This window comes from Elephas maximus, chromosome 4, assembly GCF_024166365.1.
Source record: "Elephas maximus indicus isolate mEleMax1 chromosome 4, mEleMax1 primary haplotype, whole genome shotgun sequence".
Lineage (NCBI taxonomy): Eukaryota > Metazoa > Chordata > Mammalia > Proboscidea > Elephantidae > Elephas > Elephas maximus.
In genome coordinates this window covers 90,670,366-90,690,080 of record NC_064822.1, presented here as the reverse complement: position 1 = coordinate 90,690,080, position 19,715 = coordinate 90,670,366, and the positions used below count along the sequence as shown (strand labels likewise).

The window sequence follows — 19,715 nt, the reverse complement described above, 5'->3', positions numbered from 1 at the left end:
CTAGTCATTCTTCAAACCAAAAAAAAAAAAAAATTGTTGCTGTCGAGTTGACTCTAACTCATAGTGACCCTATAGGACAGAGTAGAACTGCCCCACAGAGTTTCCAAGGAGCGCCTGGTAGACTCAAACTGCTGACCTTTTGGTTAGCAGCCGTAGTACTTAAGCACTATACCACCAGGTTTTCCCTCATTCTTCAAGGCCTCCTTCAAATGCTGTCTTGATCAGGAAGTCTTCTCTGATTCCTTTCAGTTTACTGCTCTTCACTTTGGTGTCTATCAAGCACAGCTAACACATTACTTTATTTCATCATCATTATTATTTTTATTATTATCACCAACATCCACCACTTATCAGGTGCTTACCATGTATTGTGCCTTGTAGTAAATGCTTTACATGAATTTTTCTTTAACACCCAAAGTTCTTATCTTCTCCATTTTACAGAAAAGGAAAGTAAGGTTCATAACGTTTAAAGTACTGGCCCAAGATCACTTACCTAGTAATGGGATTCAAACAGTTTTTTTCTGACTCCAAATTCCATGATCTTTCAAGTTTAATAGTAGAGTCACATCTGTTTATGTCTGTAGCCTCCAACAGTAAATAAATGATTTAAAAGTAAAGACCATGTCTCTCTTAGTTTTGTATACCCTAATGCTTTTTTAATGCTTGGTATGGAGTCCCTGGATGGTAAAAAAAAAAAAAAAAACAGGGATTAATGTGCAGCTGCTATCCAAAAGGTTGGTGGCTCAAATCTACCAGAGAGCCCTTGGAAGAAAGGCCTGGCAATCCACATCCAACAAATCAGTCATTGAAACCCTACACCACACAGTTCTACTGTGACACACATGACATCACATGAGTCAGAGCTGACTGTATGGCAGCTGGTCTCTGGTCAATGCCTACCATACAGCTGACTCTCCCTACATATTTAATGCACGAATGAATGAATGAATGACTAGCATTCACTCTAGTTCCTCAAGAACTAGAATATCAACTGCAGCACAGAACCAGTAATACATTACTGAAACTTGCCTTTATGTCACCTAGCACTAGAGTTTACTGAATGGTTCATATGGTTTGGAATACGGGACGGAGAATGAAAGAAACCTAGGTACAGGTACAATACAGGTACAAGGAACTAGGCAAGCAATACGGTACCTTTTTTGGTAAATTGGTTTAGTCTAGTCAAGCAAATGGTTATTTTTAAATCAGGTGGTCTGTTCCAATCTGTTGTTAAAATAACTGGCTGTCTTAATAGTTTTATCCTTGTTTCTCCAGCCTAAATCAACACAATACCATGTTGTTGCTTTTAATTTCCACTGAGTTGGCTTTGATTCGTGGCAACCTTATGTACAACGAAACAGTCCCCAGTCCTGTGCCATCTTCATGATCACTGGTATGTTTGAGTCTAAGTGGTTTATCTTTCAGCACTGTACCAGACAATATTCTGTTGTGATCCATACGGTTTTCATTGGCTAATTTTTAGAAGTAAAATATCTATTAAATACTTGCTACAGGAAAAGAGGAAACCCTGGTGGCGTAGTGGTTAAGAGCTATGGCTACTAACCAAACAATCTGCAGTATGAATCCACCAGGAGCTCCTTGAAAACCCTATGGGTCAGGTCTACTCTGTCCTATAGGGTCACTATGAGTTGGAATCAGCTAAAGAGCAATAGGTTTTTTTTTTTCTTCAATAGGAAAACAAAAAAAAAATACAAAAAAAAAAACCACTACACACCTCATAGGGCTACCAGGCTAATTAATACTCCATTTCCTTTAAGAAGTTTGTAGTCTTGTTTGCATCTGTGAACACGAGTTATCTCAATAGGGGAAAAAATGTACAGAACATTGTGAATCCCTTCCTCAAAGCCCTCCAAGAACTTCCCATCTCATTCAAAGCAAAAGCCAAAGACCTGAAAATGGCCTATAAATTGTTAAATAATTTGATCTCCATTCCCTCTCTAACCCCATCTGCTAATCACCCCCTCACTTAATCCCCTTCAGCCACATGGTCTCTTTGCTGTTCCTTCTCAGTGAGGCTCTCCGATCACACTATCAGAAGTAGTAACCTTTCCCCATTTACATACCATTGCCCTTTCCCTGCTCTATTTTTCTCCATAGCATTTAGGACCATCTAACATTCCACGTGGAGCTCTGGTGGCACAGTGCTTTTAAGAGCTCAGCTGCTAACCAAAAAAGTTGGCAGTTTGAACCCCCCAGCCGCTCCTTGGAAACCTTATGGGGCAGTTCTCAACTTGACGGCAACAGGTGTTTGTTTTTTTTTTTAACATTCTACCTAAGGAGCCCTGGTGGTGCAGTCATTAAGCACTCAGCTGCTAACTGACAGGTCGGCAATTGGAACCCACCAGCCACTCTACAGGAGAAAAATGGCAGTCTGCTTCTGTAAAGATTACAGCCTTGGAAACACTACGGGGCACTTTTACTGTGTCCTACAGGATCACTATTGGTTGCAATCAATCAGACGGCAACCAGTAACATTCTATGTTTTACTTAGTCATTTTGTTTACTGTCTCTCTCTTCCCTCATAGAACGTAAACTCCAGGAGCGTGGAGATTTCTGTTGGAGTTGTTCTCTGCTGTAACCTCAGCAAGGAGCCCTGGTGGCACACTGGTTAAGTGCTTGGCTGCTAACAGAAAGGTCAGCAGTTGGAGCCCACCAGCTGCTCTGCGGGAGAAAGATGTGACAGTCTGGTTCTGTAAAGACTATAGCCTTGGAAACCCTATAAGAGCAGTTCTACTCCGTCCCATAGGGTCGCTATGAGTTGGAATGGACTCGACGACAAGGGGTTTGGTTTGGTTTTTGGTATCCTCAGTACTCAGATCTGTCCCTAACACATTGCAGGCAGTAAATATATACTTATTGTAGGAAAAAATAAATGAACTTTATGCACTGACCTATCTGCTCACAGCATTCACTGTGATGCCCATTTTCCAAATTTCTGAATCCTAAGTCAAAATGCAACTTAACAATTTTTCTCTTGAAATTGGTCAGTGATGAATAGATCTCATTGGTCTAGAGTAGTTTTTGTTGTCTTTTTCTGAAATCTCTTACTGTGGTCATTATCGAAAAATGTAATTGTGGTTTTGAGACCTTAGTCTAAATTTTTTAGCACGTAATAGTTGTAATATCACGAACACTTCAATGTGATCTACAAAGATATATTATTTATTTTCCTAAGATGACAAACACATGTAAAAGCTGATTGGAAATAAGTAGAATAAGTCAAGGGGAGGGCACGAGAACTCTCTTGAGAAACTACTTTAAAATACTGACAAAAAATTGTATTTACTTGTTCAGATCATTAGAACCAGAGGGTTGAATCAGTTAGTTCTCAATTACCAACATTAATTAAGAACCTGTATCAATTTTTTTTAAAGTCCAAAAAGTCAATACTTCCAAAGCTATTTACAGTTGGTTTCAGAGTACATGATTTCTTTTTTTTCTATTGGTTGATTTTCCTTCTTAATTATATTTCCTTCAGGTTTTAAGCTGAAAACCTAAGAGCACACACCAGCATTATCAGAAAGAAAGCCAGACTGTGTGTAAAATAAATAAAAAAGGCCATGCATGCCAAAGACATAATCTGCAAGATGACAGTATCTCCAGATCAACAAAAGAAGTCATGGACAACAATAAACTCATCCTGTCTCCATCTAGTTACCTCACACAGAGGTCAACTTTAAAAACATCTCCTAAAACCATCCAGAAAATGGCAACCAGTGAGGCTTATCAACAAGGCACATACATGCTACAATATAAACTTCTTTCAGTTTCAAAAATAGATGGCTAAGGCCTGTTCAGTAGTGACATTTGATTCTACACTAGTCTGCAGTATGCAGGAGAAAAACAAAGACTCATCGTTATGAACCTTTTCTTACAGACTCACACCAAAACATTCTCACACAAAACATTCTTTAAAAAATTGCCACTGTTATTGTGTATTTCCCATAGATGTTAAGAGGTTCCTTATTTTTTATTCTAAGTTTATAGAAATACAGCAACTAAATATTACATTTTAGAGTAGAGCTTTTTTTTTCCTTGAAATGCTGCTTGAGAACAGAAAGCATGCACAGCCAAAAGAACCATTAAAAATAATTCCAGAAGTTAAAAACAATCCATCAAAGCAATTCTTTTTTTAATATTCTATTTACAAACTTGTGAAGTTGGCATAAACAACTGCAAACAGAATAAACCAAACGACACAAAGGAGACAAATAACTTTTAAAAGACACTTCAAACAACCCTCAAGAATTAAAAATTAAATGCAGTCTAATTTAATGTACATCTCTGCCTAACACAGTTAAGTTTTTTGACAATGTCTGTTGGTTTTCTGAAAGGTTTTACAGTGTCTTCATTTCCAGAAAATAGAGAAGACAAGTAAAAAGGGCTGCATTTAGGATTTATACCTACAGAAGCTCATTACTTCCCAGAGTTTATCAAACACTTCTATTCCTATGGAGTCATTTAATCCTAGAACTGGAAGTATCTAGGCGAGAGGTTCTCAGCCCTGACTGCACCTAAGAGGAGAAACAAACAAATAACAACCAGTCAAACCAGTTGACTTAAGTCGATTACAACACATGGCAACCCCATGCGTGTCAGAGTGGAACTGTGCTTCATAGAGTTATCACGGCTGTGAACTTTCAGAAGCAGATCCCAGGCCTTTCTTCCAAGACATCTTTGGGTAGATTTGAACTGCCAACCTTTCAGTTAGTAGCCAAGCCCTTAATGGTTTGCACCACTCAGGGATTCCCCTATGAGGGGAGGGGGATTAAAATACTGAAGCCAGGGCTCCATGTCTGAAGTGTGGTCCAGGCAGCTGATTCTAACGTGTAGTCTGCATTGAAAGTCACTCATTCTGACTCAAATCTTCTAAGAGAGGACTACAGGGAGTCAGCAAGGTTCTGCTCAAACACTTCCAATGTTGAGAACCAATATCTCATTAGACAAATCTAAAGGCAAAACGGTACTTGACAGAATAGTCATTTTTCAAATATGAATGGTTATTTTTTCAGGGCATGCAGACCCATCCTTTACCCTAATAACTACAAACAAAATTCCACTATTTTTGTACATGTCCCTCTGCCCAAAAATCACTTCCCCAATCTCTACATGACAAACTTCTTCTCATCATTCACGTCTTGGCTCAAATGTCACCTCTTTGGAGAGGCCCTTCCTGATAACCCTTTCTTCAACCAGTCTCTAACTCTTCACTCACGGCCCTTCTCTCATCTAAAGTAGTCTTTTTTGCAAGTCTGTATATTTGTTGACTATCTCGCCCAGCGGAAACACAGTCTCCATTCAGGAGTTCCATCATGTCTGCCTTGCTCAACACTATATCCTGAACAGGTGGCAATGTCCAACATAGTTAACCCATTGCCACTGAGTCGATTCCAACTCATAGTGACCTATAGGACAGAGTAGAACTGCCCCATAGGGTTTCTAAGGCTGTAAATCTTTAAAAAAGCAGATTGCCACATCTTTCTCCCAAGAACTGCTGGTGGGTTTGAATTGCCGAACTTTTGGTTACCAGCCGAGCACTTAACCTCTGTGCCACCAGAAGTCATTCTCCAACATAGTAGGCAGTAAGTATTTGAGTAAATGAAACAGAACAAGAGGTAATAAGCAATCTAAAACAAAAACAATAACTTAGCAAATAATGTACATAGTTGATAAGATTATAAAATATTGGACTGTTAATAACAAAATATATAATTGTGATATGTATCTATATATGTGTGTGTCTGTGTGCATGAACGGTAAAGATTCTGAAGTTGTAAACCTCCTCAATGTAACCATATAGCTCCAAAATGAATAAGTTTCACTGAAACTTCCCAAAATTTACAAATATATTCATCTTAAGCTTTTTTTATTGCCTATCAGTTTTCTTCTGAAAATCAAGCAAAACATAAATGAGGCAAAAACACAAAGTTTTATACACTTTGAAAACATTCCAAAATGTTCAAAGGTCATCAAATACTGTGAAATGCCAAACAGAAAAATTAAACCATGTTGAAAACATTGTAATCCAGTGGTGGGTAAAGGGATATAAAAAATGTAAACATGAAATTACTTGGAACATCCGGAATGATAATATCAAAGGAGCTCAGAATGGGAAGGGGACCTTGGAGATCCTATATAAACTCCTTTTCAAAGATGAACTGTATGTATTTCCATCAAGTGTTCGCTAGCCACTCCTTAAACTTTTTTGGTGACAAGGAACTCACTACTTCCTAAGGAAGGATACCTTATTTCACACACTTGCCATAAGTTCTTTATTTTGACCCAAAATCTGGCTCCTAGTGACCCACTAAGCCTTGTTCTGCTCCTGAAGCCAAGAACAAATATGTCAGTGAACAAAGTCAGTGATTCAGTTCTACAACAGTATAAGCGTGATTAGAAAAGTAAATTTAGAACGGAAATAAGTTTGGGCCAGGTGTTCAAAGGAGGGGAGAACTATAAACTGTTTAAAAAAAAAAAAAATTGTGGAGGAAGAGAGTACAAGTGTTAAAAACAGGTACATTATCCCAGCTGGTGCTGAGTAACCATGGTGAAAATGGATAGAAAAAATACGAAAAACAGCTGGTACAGATTCCTGAAAAAAAAAAAAATTGAAGGCTCGGTGAAAATTACTGCAGTTAAGCAAGATTATTCTGTCTTTTCTAAAAAAAAATAGAATGAATTTTAAAAATAAAGACAGGCAGATAAATAAGAAGAATAGGTAGCTCTAAAATAGATTCACAGAAATTTAGAACTGGTAAAAATCATAGAGATTATCTATTTCAAGCCCCTAATTTTATAGACAAGGTAATGAAACCCTAGGAGGAGAGAGTATCAGCTGCCACTCTTACGTTTCCTTCCATCATTATAAGTAAAAACACTTCTGCCAATCATTTTCCACTCTTGTCCCCTCTTCTACCCACCTCCTGCACAATATACTGAACCTGGGATTCTGTATAATATCTTAATCAACTATCTCAAAATTCAACTATCAGAGGGCAAAATAGAACAATGGAGTAAGGCCCAATTGCCTGAATCATGGTGGCTGCTAACTAAAACCCAGTATGGACAGCATGTGGTCACCCTGCAGGACCTGCTCTGGCCAACCATGGAAACCAGCCACATTTTATGCTGATACACGTACTCCCATCATCAGCCAACGAGACAAGGAATCAAAATTCCTGTTACTTCACCCACAAAACTTTCCACCTTATCATTACACAGCCCTTCTCTGACAACCAAACAAATTCCATCAGCTTCTTTTACACACACCTACACTTTTTTCCATTCTTACCACCCAAGCTATCGTCAGGGCAGAACCTGAGCCAAGTTGCTAGACACAGCTCCCTCCTGTCCCCCTCTCCTGCAGTGACACTCACACTCCCTGAATCTCTCTGGTTCTCTTCCCTAATCAGTCCCATTTTCTTCACACCTGAAGCATCAGTGCCTTAAAAATTGCAACCCTGTCCTAGAAATAGCGGCATCTTAAAAGGATTTACTACTATTAAATGAAAAAAAAAGTCAGGCTACAGAGTAATATGTATGGCATGATCCTATTTTTATAAAAATAAACAAGAACAAAAAAGCCTGCATATGTTTAAAGGTACTTAAAACAAGTATTAAAGAATACTCACCCAACTGTTACTAGGGATAGGCCTAGGAGGAGAGGAAGGGCAAACCATTAATTTGCATACGCTTTTGTCTACCTCGGATTGTTACAACAAACTGTAGTAATTACAGAATTATAATTTTTAAAGGGCATACAAGGTCTTACAACAACAACAAAAAAAAACCCACTAAAATTAAGAACTTAATGGAATTTTCATCTCAGGAATCAGCGCTGTTCCTCTCAGGTCCCATAACCTCAAGTCAGTGAAGGCTAGTTTTTTCCACTGAAGCTGCCCTCTCCTCTCCACTGTGGCCTGCCCAGCTTCCTTGCCTGTTGTTTTATTCATTTGCAACTCTCCTCATTCAGAAAGCAATCTAAATGGTGAAAATACTGTTAAATTTTCACATGTTCCACTTTATGAAAATTAGGTTTTTATAAAATGACAACCAATTGTACAAATGTTTTATCAAGTTCAGTTGAGTATTTGAATTTATCATGCAATATTTATCATCCACCCTCCAAAAAAAAACATGAATTAAAAGGACTTACATAAGGTTGGGCATCAACTTTACCCTCTAAGACTGCTCTTTCCCCATTGTACTTTCTTATATGAATCAAACCATCTTCCATCCTCCCCGAGAAAGATTCTCCACCGGACTCTCTCTTCCTCTCCAGTCACATTCAACATTGTGTCCTACTCTACCTCCTAAATAGCTCTTAGATTTGTCCCTTCCTCTCCATCCCTGCCCCCTCCACCCTCCCATTCATCCTCTATGACCATCACAGTGACTTTCTAAACTGTACTTGCAGTCTTGGCTGAGATGAGGTAACACAGTGCAGTGCAAAGAATGTGGCTTCTTCCTAAACCAGGTTTCATCACTTATTAGCTTCATGGCCTTGAAAAGGGCCCTTAACCTATCTTCTGTGTAACATGAGCAATGTCTACCTCATATAAACAGTGTTATAAGAATTAGAAAGAAAGCATGCAAAGCACTTAGTCCTAAATGGAGCATTTACATAATTTAATGCTTTATTATGTTTATTATTTTCTTATCCATAAAAATGAACAATATTTCACTGAGCTATTTTGAAGATTAAATGAGATGATATGTGAGGCATTGAACACTTATTTCCTTTCAATGGCTCTTCATCCCCAATAGAAAATGTGGCCACTGCCACTTTTACAATTTCATCTCCTGCCACTTGGCTTCATATACCTTTGCCACTAGCATAACGGAATTATTTAATAGTAAAATCACGCATCTCTTTACGCCTTCTTTGTCCTCAAAGCCATAAGTACAGGTATAATCTCATGAGTGAGAAAGACCTTTACTGTATATTTCAAGAAGTAAATGATCATATTTTCAAATTTTGGAACACGGTGTCAATAAAATACGAGTGTATTTAGGGAGACAACAGTACAGAGTATCTGTAAATATCTGAAATTCTGAAAAATTCTCAAATCATGGCCGCTCTACATGTACATGAAAGCACAGTGAATGTGATGAAAGATTATGAGATTCTGCTACATCATATTTGAGAAATGACGTAGCCAGAAACCAAATCTTAACTTGAGATAAAAAGAAGGAATGGTGCAAGTCATAGCAATTTGGGTCAAAAAAAGGGATATGATTGAAAGTAATTATGTTTATTTGTTGAAGTTGCTGGTCAACAGTTTCTGAAAGCATATACTGATACATTTTAAATTTTTAAAATAATTTAGTAATTAATTTGAATTTGTTTCTTCTGTAAAAACAAGAAAGGTGATGTTAAATACTAGTTTAGATACATGATAAATTATTAACTGTCTCTTCATGTTTATTCATAAATTGGAAAACAACCTGGCATTTTTCTTTTCCCCATACGATTTAATGGCTTAGAATTTACAGATATAAAAGAAGATAACAATCTTTCTAAACACATGAACAAAATAAATAGTTCTGTTTAAAGATGAATGCAGGTAACTAAATGGCTTTCATTGAGTCCCTAACGTGACAGTCTTTAAAACTGTATTAGTAAGTATTTATTTCTTGAATGATGTAACAGTAGCCTTAAAAAAGCTTAAAGCTGGCTCTAGAAGCTGCTGAATGTCCATCAAGTGCTTCTCCAGCAGCTGATGACTGTCCTGAAGTCAGGGTTGATAAAATGAGCAGGAAAATGAGTTCAAGATTCTTAGTCCAGAGTCCACTGTAACCTAGCTGCAAACCATTTCTAAATCTGTTACATGGCTGTTTTCTAAAACGCTACCAGTAATGCTGAATCACTCCACTCTAGGGGGGGACTTTTAAAACCTTACTGCATTTTTAGCTTAACTTAAAGTAAAAATGTCTGCCTTGAACATTATGCTCTTTTAAGATCTATATAGGATCAAACTGACAATAGCAACATGGAAGGTTAAATAGGAACCTTAGGGGGCAGTGAGTCTATGTTAATATGGCAGGAACAACTCAGAAAAGGAAGGGAGAAGAGTTGCACAACTAGAAGAATAATCAATGTCACTGAATTATACATGGGGAAACTGCTGAATTGGTGTATGTTTTGCTGTGTATATTCTCAACAACAACAAAATAAATACAATTTTTAAAAAACTTATGGCATTTTAAATTTCAATCTTTTTTTTTTTTAACTAAAAAAGAAACAAATTTAATACCTAGGGGCTTTTATGTATGAATATATTTAGTTTTCAAATTATTTTAAAACTATGACTCTTCTTCAAATGCTATTTTGGTCTGAATGACAGACCTGTAGCGCTAGTTTACGCATATCCCGAATGTACAAAGAGCCAGTCCCTGGACACGGCGGGCCTGAGTGCCACTTAGGTCACTGAAGAGCATTATTTGTGAAATCCCAAAACCATGGCCAAGTATTCTAGTGGGCATGTTGCTTTGTCCAGCTGTGAAAGGTATTATGAAAAGGGGAATATTGTCATGCTGTCAGAGGTTAGTCATCCTTTTTCAGACCTTTAGGTCTTTTCTTTTAAGCGTCCTTTTGTGAACAGAATTACAGCAGTGGTACACTTAGGTACAGGGCAGAGCCTTAAATGGTATCAGGCCAGGCCAAAAAGCAACTGGTTGAGGGAAGAAATAACTAGCAAAGAAAATTAATGAATTCATCCCATTGATTCCACACATCTCCAGGCAATGCTGTTTGCTTCCATGATTGTCACAGCCTGGAGAGGCAGGTGCTGGCACTGAAAACAAACCTGTAAAGACTGAGCCCTGCTGCTGCACTGCAAAGTACCAATACCCAACTTGGACTTAGTACACTCTTTTTTCTGTTGACATTCCCACAAATTGGTCCAGTTATTTAAAAATTAAACATATTTGTTGAAAAAGACTAAAAATAAGCCAAAGGTCTATTTCATACCTGGCTTACAGATATAAAGCAACAGTATTGTTGACTAGCTATACATGAAAATGAGCAAAACTTCCTTCTGAAAAACCAGAGCCCTCACAAACAAGTTTTTCAAAAATGGCTCCTGTACGACATTAACACTGGCATACCTTGGTTTGCACAATTATTTTGGATTTATTTTTCAAACAGGAAATATTACTTGAGACCGATTTAGCTTATTTAAATAATATGCCAACTAAAAAGTCTACAGCATGTTTAAAGGATAAAAATAACAGGTCTCACCGTTAAATAAACAAGTATCCATTTTATTATCCTAAAAATACATCTTTATATAATTGTTTGAACTTGTTCATCAGAAATTTTAAATTGAATTATATTGACTCTAAATGTAACTCCAAACACATATGTGAGCATGAACCATTTGGTAAAAATAATCCTGATATGTTTATTAACCTCCCTCTATATAAAATAAAATATGATTTAAATTTCAATAGAAAAACAAATTGTAATTGATATTTGCATTATTCTGTATTAAGAAACCACTGTTATTCCTACAAAACATTTTTCTCACAGGTAGTTTTTTAAAACTGGTCACTTGCTAATTTTCCTACTCTTTCTGTAACACTAACCAATATTGACTACTGAATGCCTGATAAAGGTGTGTCTTCCTCTAGTACATATGTATTGGTTCATGAAATATTTATTGCATACATACTATGTGCTAGGTTTTATGTTAAGGACTTAAGGTACAATATAAATTGATATATTTCTTTTCTTAAGAGCTCAGTCTAATAGGAGAAAGACAAATGCATTCACGCAGGGTAAGTACAATGACACATGAATATCCCTAGACGGGTTGTTTAAATCAAGCGGGAAGGTCAATTAATAGTTATACTCCATTGCATTAAATTAAGTCTACCTCCTTTATCAAGGTGGCGATGGCTTAACACTGTGGTTTGCACTTCCCTGTCTCAGCAAAGCAGTGTTGATAGGTGTAGACAAAATCACGACATTCTCTGAGAATTACGCTCATTATCCTGTTTCCTACTTCACAAGTTTTAGATTGAAATGTACTAGCCTAAAACCTAATCTATTTTGGAAAATAGAAACTAGTCCAGCTTTTGTTAAGAACAGACATGTAAGTGGTAAAAGAAAAAAAAGAAAAAAAAACCTTTGAACCAGAAATTTACAGCCTGATACACAAAAATGAGATTTCTAGTTGGGGGTTTTTTACTATATGCACTACATTTATTTTTTGGCATTTAGGCATCACAATAAAAATAAGAAATATCTGAAAGTATGAATGCCTACCATATGATGTACTAAATAAAAAGGCAAGCTGATTAGATATCATGTCTTTTAACTGTAACAACACAAAACAAGACTCACTTTCTTTGCTAAGGGAAAAAAATACTGCTTGAGTAATTAAAGAAATATTTTTGAGAATATTTTACATCAACTGAGAATTAACATTTAAAATGTCAATATATACCTTAAAGTAAAAAAAAGGTTTGCCACATGGAAAAGCAGTGTGTATATTTAAATTTATAACTGGTTACTTGCTACCCATAGTGCCTCAGGAATCAGGTAAAACAGAGTTCCTTGAGCAATACATATATTCCCTAAGAATGTCTGCTAGGAAACCAAAACACTTTCATTATTTTCTTTCAGAATATTAGACAGCCTTTAAAAGAAGCCAAAACATCCAAAGACAAAAGAGAACAAGTGTTTTACATGGCCCATTTGTGAGATTCTGGGTTTTAATATTTCGACCAGGACGGCCTCATTTGAAATGCAAGGCTACCCAGGTAGGCAGGTGTTCCATATATATTACCCTTTCAGATCATTTGTAGGTGAGTTTAATTTTCCCTGATCAGGGTGACCTCATAAGGTTGGGCATGGCCCAGCCTCGCTCTGAGGTGAGATCAAGGCAGCAGGCATCACCCTACCAGAGTTGTTTTTCTCCTGCAGCCTGATGACAAGAATGACCACAGCCAAGGCGAAAGAAGATTGCCCAGCTTTGTCGAATGGGATTGCCAAGGAGTTCTCCTAATACCAGCTCCCTCGCTCATCAAAGAGTGATTACATTCAGCTGGAAGCTGAGGTAGCATAAATTCTACAGCCTCAGATTGTGGGTCCTCAAGCACAAACCTACCAATTGCCTTTGTGGACTATGGGATTGTCCCTGAAACCTAGGCTTGAAATAACAACAGTTTTGGTAAGTTTGATTTATACATTTCAACCCAGCTGACTGTCGTTTTAGAGTGCTGATACTTGAAGACTCTTATGACTCTCCCTCCCCACAGCCTAAACAACCATTGCCTCCCAAATTCCAGCTTATACATTCATTTCCTGAGCAATTTTTCTCTTGGGGGAAAACAATGAGCTCTTTCAGTCTTCTCTTATCAACAAAGAACCCTAAAACGAAGAAACAGTCCTTTTAATCACATCCTTTCCGACTTCTTTATAAACGAAGAGTGGGGGCTGGAAGTGGAGGCGGGCCCGCGGGGGCCCAGGAGGGAAGAGGTGACAGGCAACTCACCTCTTTCAGCTGCTCTAGCTCCTGTTTGAGGCTGTCGTACTCAGCCTCCAGCTCGTCATACTGCTGTTTGAGGGTCAGCTTCTCTTCCAGCACCACCAACCCGTACTCAGCAGCCTGGATCTTCTCATGGGTTGTCTCTGTGAGCTCCTTGGTCAGCCTCTCTATCTCAGTCTTATAATGGTCCACAGTCTGCAATACCTCTTCTGCGGCCATAGCCCCAGTGAATGAGGCAGGGGAGAGGTGACAAGGTAGGCGGTGGGGGGAAGTAAAGCAGGCGGGGAAAGGGTAAAGGAAATAGGGGAGGGGGTAAAAATGGAAAAGAAAAAGTGTGGTAGATGAATGAGCAGAGCAATGCCCTGCCTGCTCCTCTGCCAGCAGCAGCTACTCTTCCCGAGAAACGGACAAGAAATGCAACATGGAGAATGCAGAGGAGAGAATCCGGGTGGAGGCGGCAGCTGCAGCCGCAAGTGTCCTCCGGGCCGGCCCCTGCGTGCGGTCAGCAGCCGTGCGGCATGGCCTGGCTGCGGCGGCCGGGGCGGCGAGGGGGCTCCGGATTCTGCTTATTCAGAGGCGCCCGGCCGCCATGTCTCCCGGGCAGCGTCACTGCAGTCTCCCCACTCGGTCGGGCTGGTGCGCTCCAGCTCGCGTCTCGCTGGCTCTCTCCACCTGCTCCCTCTGGCCCTGCAGCAGCCTGCGCGGAATGATGCAGTCTCGCGGCCCGCTCCCTCCCTTCCAGCCTGGGCCTGGCTCCGAGCAGGGGGCGGGGAGGAGGATGGAGTCAGCGCAGGGGGGAGGAGGGAAGGACCAGACGGAACCATCCCGCGGCGCCTCCCGCCGGGCGCGCTGGGCTGCTGCGGCCAGCTGGAGCGCGAGGCTCGCGAGACGGAGGCGGTGGGAGAGTGCTGGGGAAGCGCCAGGGCGCAGGGAGGAAGCCTCTACCTTGCCCCGGTGCAGGCGTTCTCCCAGAACTTTGCCCCGGTGAAAGTCGAACCCCACGAGAGTGGCGTGGGCGCCCCAAGTCTTTCGCTGCGACGTGGGCCGAAGCTCAGGAAACTGCCTGGAATCCGCGCCAAAGAAAAGCAAACAGTAACTAACGTGGTCCTGGCCCGCGCTGCCGCCTTCTCGCCCCCCAGGTTTGCAGTATCTTCTCCCGGCCTCGTCCACCCAGACGAACGCTGTGCTTCCAAAGCTCTAGACGCGCCCCGAAGCGCCCGCTTCCGTGCCCTTCCTGGCCTCCCTCGCCCCCTTCCCGACCTGGCCTGGTCTACCTTACACTTTCACCGGATAACCTTCCTGCCCAACAGGAGCGCCTTCGCTAAAGATTGTTCGCCCTCGCCAAAGCTTTTTCTTGGCCCCGTTTATCATAAAATCAGTGTCTTCTAGAACAAACAAAATCTCTGTAATGCATGCAAGCCATAGCCTCTAGGTGCCTTTATTTTTTGCCCCAATAGTTATTTCACTGAAGCACCTTACTCTACAGATTCTTCCATAAAGGAAACTGCATGGCGAGTATCTTCTATATAAGGTATTTGCAATACCCTACGATAAACATTTTTAAAATAATAGTGCTAAGAGTTAGAGACTTGCCACATACCAGACATTCTCCTGAGTGCTGTACAGTACATGCTTTCTCTGTAATCCTTTGAGATAGGAAACATTGCCCCTAATTTACAGATGGTGAAAGGAAGGCACCGGGAAGTTCGGTGATTTGCCCAAAATCAAGCAACTCTTAAGTGGTGAAGCCAAAATTTGAATCCTAACCCCAGAGCCTTAAAAAAAACAAAATTTGAATCCTAACCCCAGAGCCTTAAACTGGATCATTATGTTGACTTCATCTTCAGTCATGACTAATACAAATCCAAGTAAATATTATGTGCTCTTAAGGTGGCCACATTAGAGATTAGTCAATATCAATAGTGATGATGAAGACTCACAAAAGGAGGTGAAGGTGAAATTAGAAAAGTTGGAGTGAACAGAGAACAACCAAGAAAGAAGGAAGCAATAGGAGCCAGAGGGGAAGAAAAGGTGTGATTTCTTTGTACTGGGAGGCTGTGGGATCCACAGACCCATTGATCGGATTGGGTCCTTAAACCAAAAAACCAAACCCATTGCTGTGGAGTCAAATCCAACTCATGGCAACACTGTAGGACAGAGTGGAACTGCCCCATAGGGTTTCCAAGGCTATAATCTATATGGAAGTGGACTGCCACATCTTTCTCCCAGAAAGTGGCTGGTTGGTTTGAACCGCCAACCTTTTGCTTAATAGCCAAGCGCTTTAACTGCTGTGCCACTAGGAATCCTGATACAGTCCTTACCTTACCTACTGGGTGGTATTTATTCCAGAGCTTTTTCTCAGTGGCCAGGGGGTGTTCAAAACACACACACGCAGGCTTAGAAAGCAGGACCCAACTCTTCCATCATTTTGTGCATGGTAAAGAAAAGACAACTGCTGATGGCAGTAGGGAGAGACAATGTCAGTATCCTTACAAATCCTCCACTAAGAGGCTCTCTGGATGTGGTTTTCTTTGCCCCAGAGAAAAAGACAAAAGAGATTCCTTCCAGGTGCTGACAATCACAACAGAATATCCTCTTGTGATTATCTGATCTAAAAATAAATAAAAGAAGAAAATACTTGAAACCTGCACCCTCAGCAGAGAAGCAGTGTGGTACTGAGCACACCATTCCACTTATGCTTCCTTGATCTCACACTCCAATTGAGAGGCACCTCCCAGGTGCTCCTGTACTGCCCATCCTCTATCTCACTGATGAAGGATCATGAATTGCTGCTGAATAGAAAGAGATGAAACTTGTAGTTGCAGGCTACTAACCTGCTTTCTTCCCTGCATGTCCCTGGCGGTTCCTCACTCCACAAACTGTAACCATAGCCCTTCCAAAAGGATCATAGTACTTGGAGTAAGTTGCCTGTGTCTCACTTTCCTTTCAATAGAACTGTAAATAGAGTTTGCCTTTTTCTAGGTTTCCATTGCTGCCCATTCCCTAAGCTCTGTCCTGCCCTGTTTTTCTAACTGATACACTTTTGTTAATACATTCACTCTTGCATCATTCAGGCATGTATGCTATTCTACCACTTTTTTTTAATTATCTTGATTTTATTTATTATAGCTTTAATCCTTTATATGTTGGTATTTAACTTGAAGTCAAATTTCCTTATACACCCTGCTCTTCTAACACGAGCAGTTAAGTTACCATCTCCCTCTTTTGTCCCTCAGTTTTCATATATATACAGACATACCTCATTTTATTGCATTTGCTTTATTGTGCTTTGCAGATATTGCATTTTTCACAGATTGAAGGTATGTGGCAACCCTGTGTCAAGCAAGTCTGTCAGTGCCATTTTTCCAACAGCATGTGCTCACTTTGTGTCTCTGTCACATTTTGGTAATTCTCACAGTATTTCAAAACTTTTCATTGTTGTTATATCTGTTAGGGTAATCTGTGATCAGTGAGCTTTGATGTTACTATTGAAATTGTTTTGGCACCGTGTTAAACTATAAATATTTATAAACTATAAATGTGTGTGCTCTGACTGCTCCACTGACCAGCCGTTTCCCCATTTCTCTCCCTCTCCTTGGGCCTCCCTATCCCCTGAGAAATGACAGTATTGAAATTAGGCCAATTAATAACCCTATAATGGCCTCTAAGTGTTCAAGTGAAAGGAAGAATTGCACGTTTCTCACTTTAAATCAAAAGCTAGAAATGATTAAGCTTAGTGAGGAAGGCATGTTGAAAGCCAAGAGTGGCCAAAAGCTAGGTCTCTTGCGCCAGTTAGCCAAGCTGTGAATGCAAAGGAAAAGTTCTTGAAGGAAAAAGTGATAAGAATGACAAGAATGCGAAACAGCCTTATTGTTAATATGGAGAAAGTTTTAGAGGTCTGGTTAGAAGTTTAAACCAGCCACAACATTCCCTTAAGCCAAAGCCTAATCCAGAGGAAGGCCCTAATTTTGTGAAGGTTGAGAGAGGTGAAGAAGCTGTAGAAGAAAAGTCTGAAGCTAGCAGAGGTTGGTTCAGGTGGTTTAAGGAGAGAAGCCACCTCCATAACATAAAAGTGCACGGTGAAGCCACAGGTGCAGATACAGAAGCTGCAGCAAGTCATCCAGGAGATCTAGCTGAGATAACTGATGACGGTGGCTACAGTAAACAGCAGATTTTCAGTGTAGACAAAACAGCCTTATATAGGAAAAAGATGCCATCTAGGACTGTCATAGCTAGGGAGGAGGAGTCAATGCCTGGGTTCAAAGCTTCAAAGGACAGGCTATTTTTTTTTTTTTAACACAGCTGATGACTTTAAGCTGAAGCTAGTGCTCATTTACCATTCAGAAAAATCCTAGGGCCCTTAAGAGTTTTGTTAAATCTACCCTGCCTGTGTTCCATAAATGGAACAACAAAGCCCAGATGACAGCACATCTGTTTACAACATGGTTCATTGAATATTTTAAGTCCACTGTTGAGATCTATTGCTCAGGGAAAAAAAAAATCCTTTCAAAATATTACTGCTCACTGACAATGCATCTGGTCACCCAAGAGCTCTGATGGAGATGTACAAGGAGATTAATGTGTTCCCATGCCTGCTAACACAACATCCGTTCTGCAGCCCATGAATCAAGGTGTAATTTCGACTTTCAAGTCTTATTATTTAAGGAATGTATTTTGTAACACTATAGCTTCCATAGATAGTGATTCCTCTGATGGATCTGGGCAAAGTAAATTGAAAGCCTTCTAGAAAGGATTCACCATTCTAGATGCCATTAAGAACATTTGTAATTCATGGAAGGAGGTCAAAATATCAACAAGAGTCTGGAAGAAGTTCATTCCAACTCTTATGGATGACATTAGGGGTTCAAGACTCCAGTGGAGGAAGTGACTGCAGATATGGTGGAAAAAGCAAGAGAACTAGAATTAGAAGTGGAGCCTGAAGATGTGACTGAATTCCTTCAGTCTCATGGTGAAACTTTTAATGGATGAGGAGTTGCTTCTCATGGATGAGCAAAGAGTGATTTCTTGAGATGGAAACTGCTCCTGGTGAAGATGCTGTGAACATTGTTGAAATGACAACAAAGGATTTAGAATATTACATAAGCTTAGTTGGTAAAACAGCGGTAGAGTTTGAGAGGACTGACTCCAATTTTGGAAGAAGTTCTACTGTGGGTAAAATGCTATCAAACAGCGTCACATGCTACAGTGAAATCTTTCATGAAAGGAGTCAATCAATGCGGCAAACTTTATTGTTATGTTATTTTAAGAAATTGCTACAGCCATGCCAGCCTTCAGCAACCACTACCCTGATCAGTCAGCGGCTATCAACATCAAGGCAAGACCTTTCCCTGGCAAAAAGATTACAACTCACTGAAAGCTCAGATAACGTTTAGCATTTTTTAACAATAAAGTATTTTTTAATTAATGTATATAAATAATTTTTAAGACAATGCTATTGCACACTTAATAAACTACAGTAGAGTGTAAACATAACTTTTATAGGCACTGGGAAACCAAAAAATTTGTGTGAGTCACTGTATTGTGATATTCGCTTTATTGCAGTGGATCTGGAACCAAACCTGCAATATCTCCAAGGTATGCCTGAATATATATTTCTTATGGTTTAAGAAATTTTTTCTAGATATATTTCATATGTAGATATATATTTTATATGAAATATATCTAGAAAACAGTTTCTTAAACCATTCAGCAGCCTCCAATTACTTACAGAACTTTCTTACAAACATATAGAACTTCAAGCTAACAATCTCACCAACCTTGTCAGCGTGAATACTGCTTTCTTTTGCTGTCACTCACTCATTCATTAAACAGATGTTTATTCAGTACCTACTAGCTACAGCAGTAGGCATTGTGAAGTCAGTGAGCAATGCCAGTGGTCAATGATTCCTGACCTCAGGAGCTTATGTTCTAGGAGAGACAGACCAAAAAAAAAAAAGAAAGTAGACCAAAAACAAACAACAAAACCATAAGGATATGGAGAAATTGGAACCCTCATGCATTGTTGGTGGGAATGTAAAATGGTACAGCTGCTGTAGAAAGCTGTTTGGCAGTTTCTCAAAGAACTAAACATAGAATTACCATATAACCCAACAATTCCACTCCCAGGTACATATCCAAAAAAACTGAAAGCAGGGACTCAAACAGATACTTGTACACCAATTTTCACTGCAGCACTAT

General features: G+C 39.6%; 1 protein-coding gene across 14 annotated transcripts in view; it reads right to left on the bottom strand.

The window, feature by feature from the left end:
* The window catches only part of BICD1 (BICD cargo adaptor 1), a 278,038-nt gene extending 263,761 nt beyond the window's left edge, over positions 1–14,277 (bottom strand). For 13 of the 14 annotated variants that reach the window (XR_007517144.1, XM_049882774.1, XM_049882780.1 and 10 more), the window contains exon 1: positions 13,524–14,277. Coding sequence is in view for 12 of the 14 variants with exons in the window: in XM_049882774.1 (XP_049738731.1) it covers positions 13,524–13,736 (213 nt within the window). In the remaining 2 variants the exon portion in view is untranslated. Of the gene's footprint in view, positions 1–493; positions 5,945–13,523 lie in introns of those variants that run through there. The other variant, XM_049882781.1, reaches the window with a different exon arrangement.
* Between the last annotated feature and the right edge of the window lie 5,438 nt (positions 14,278–19,715).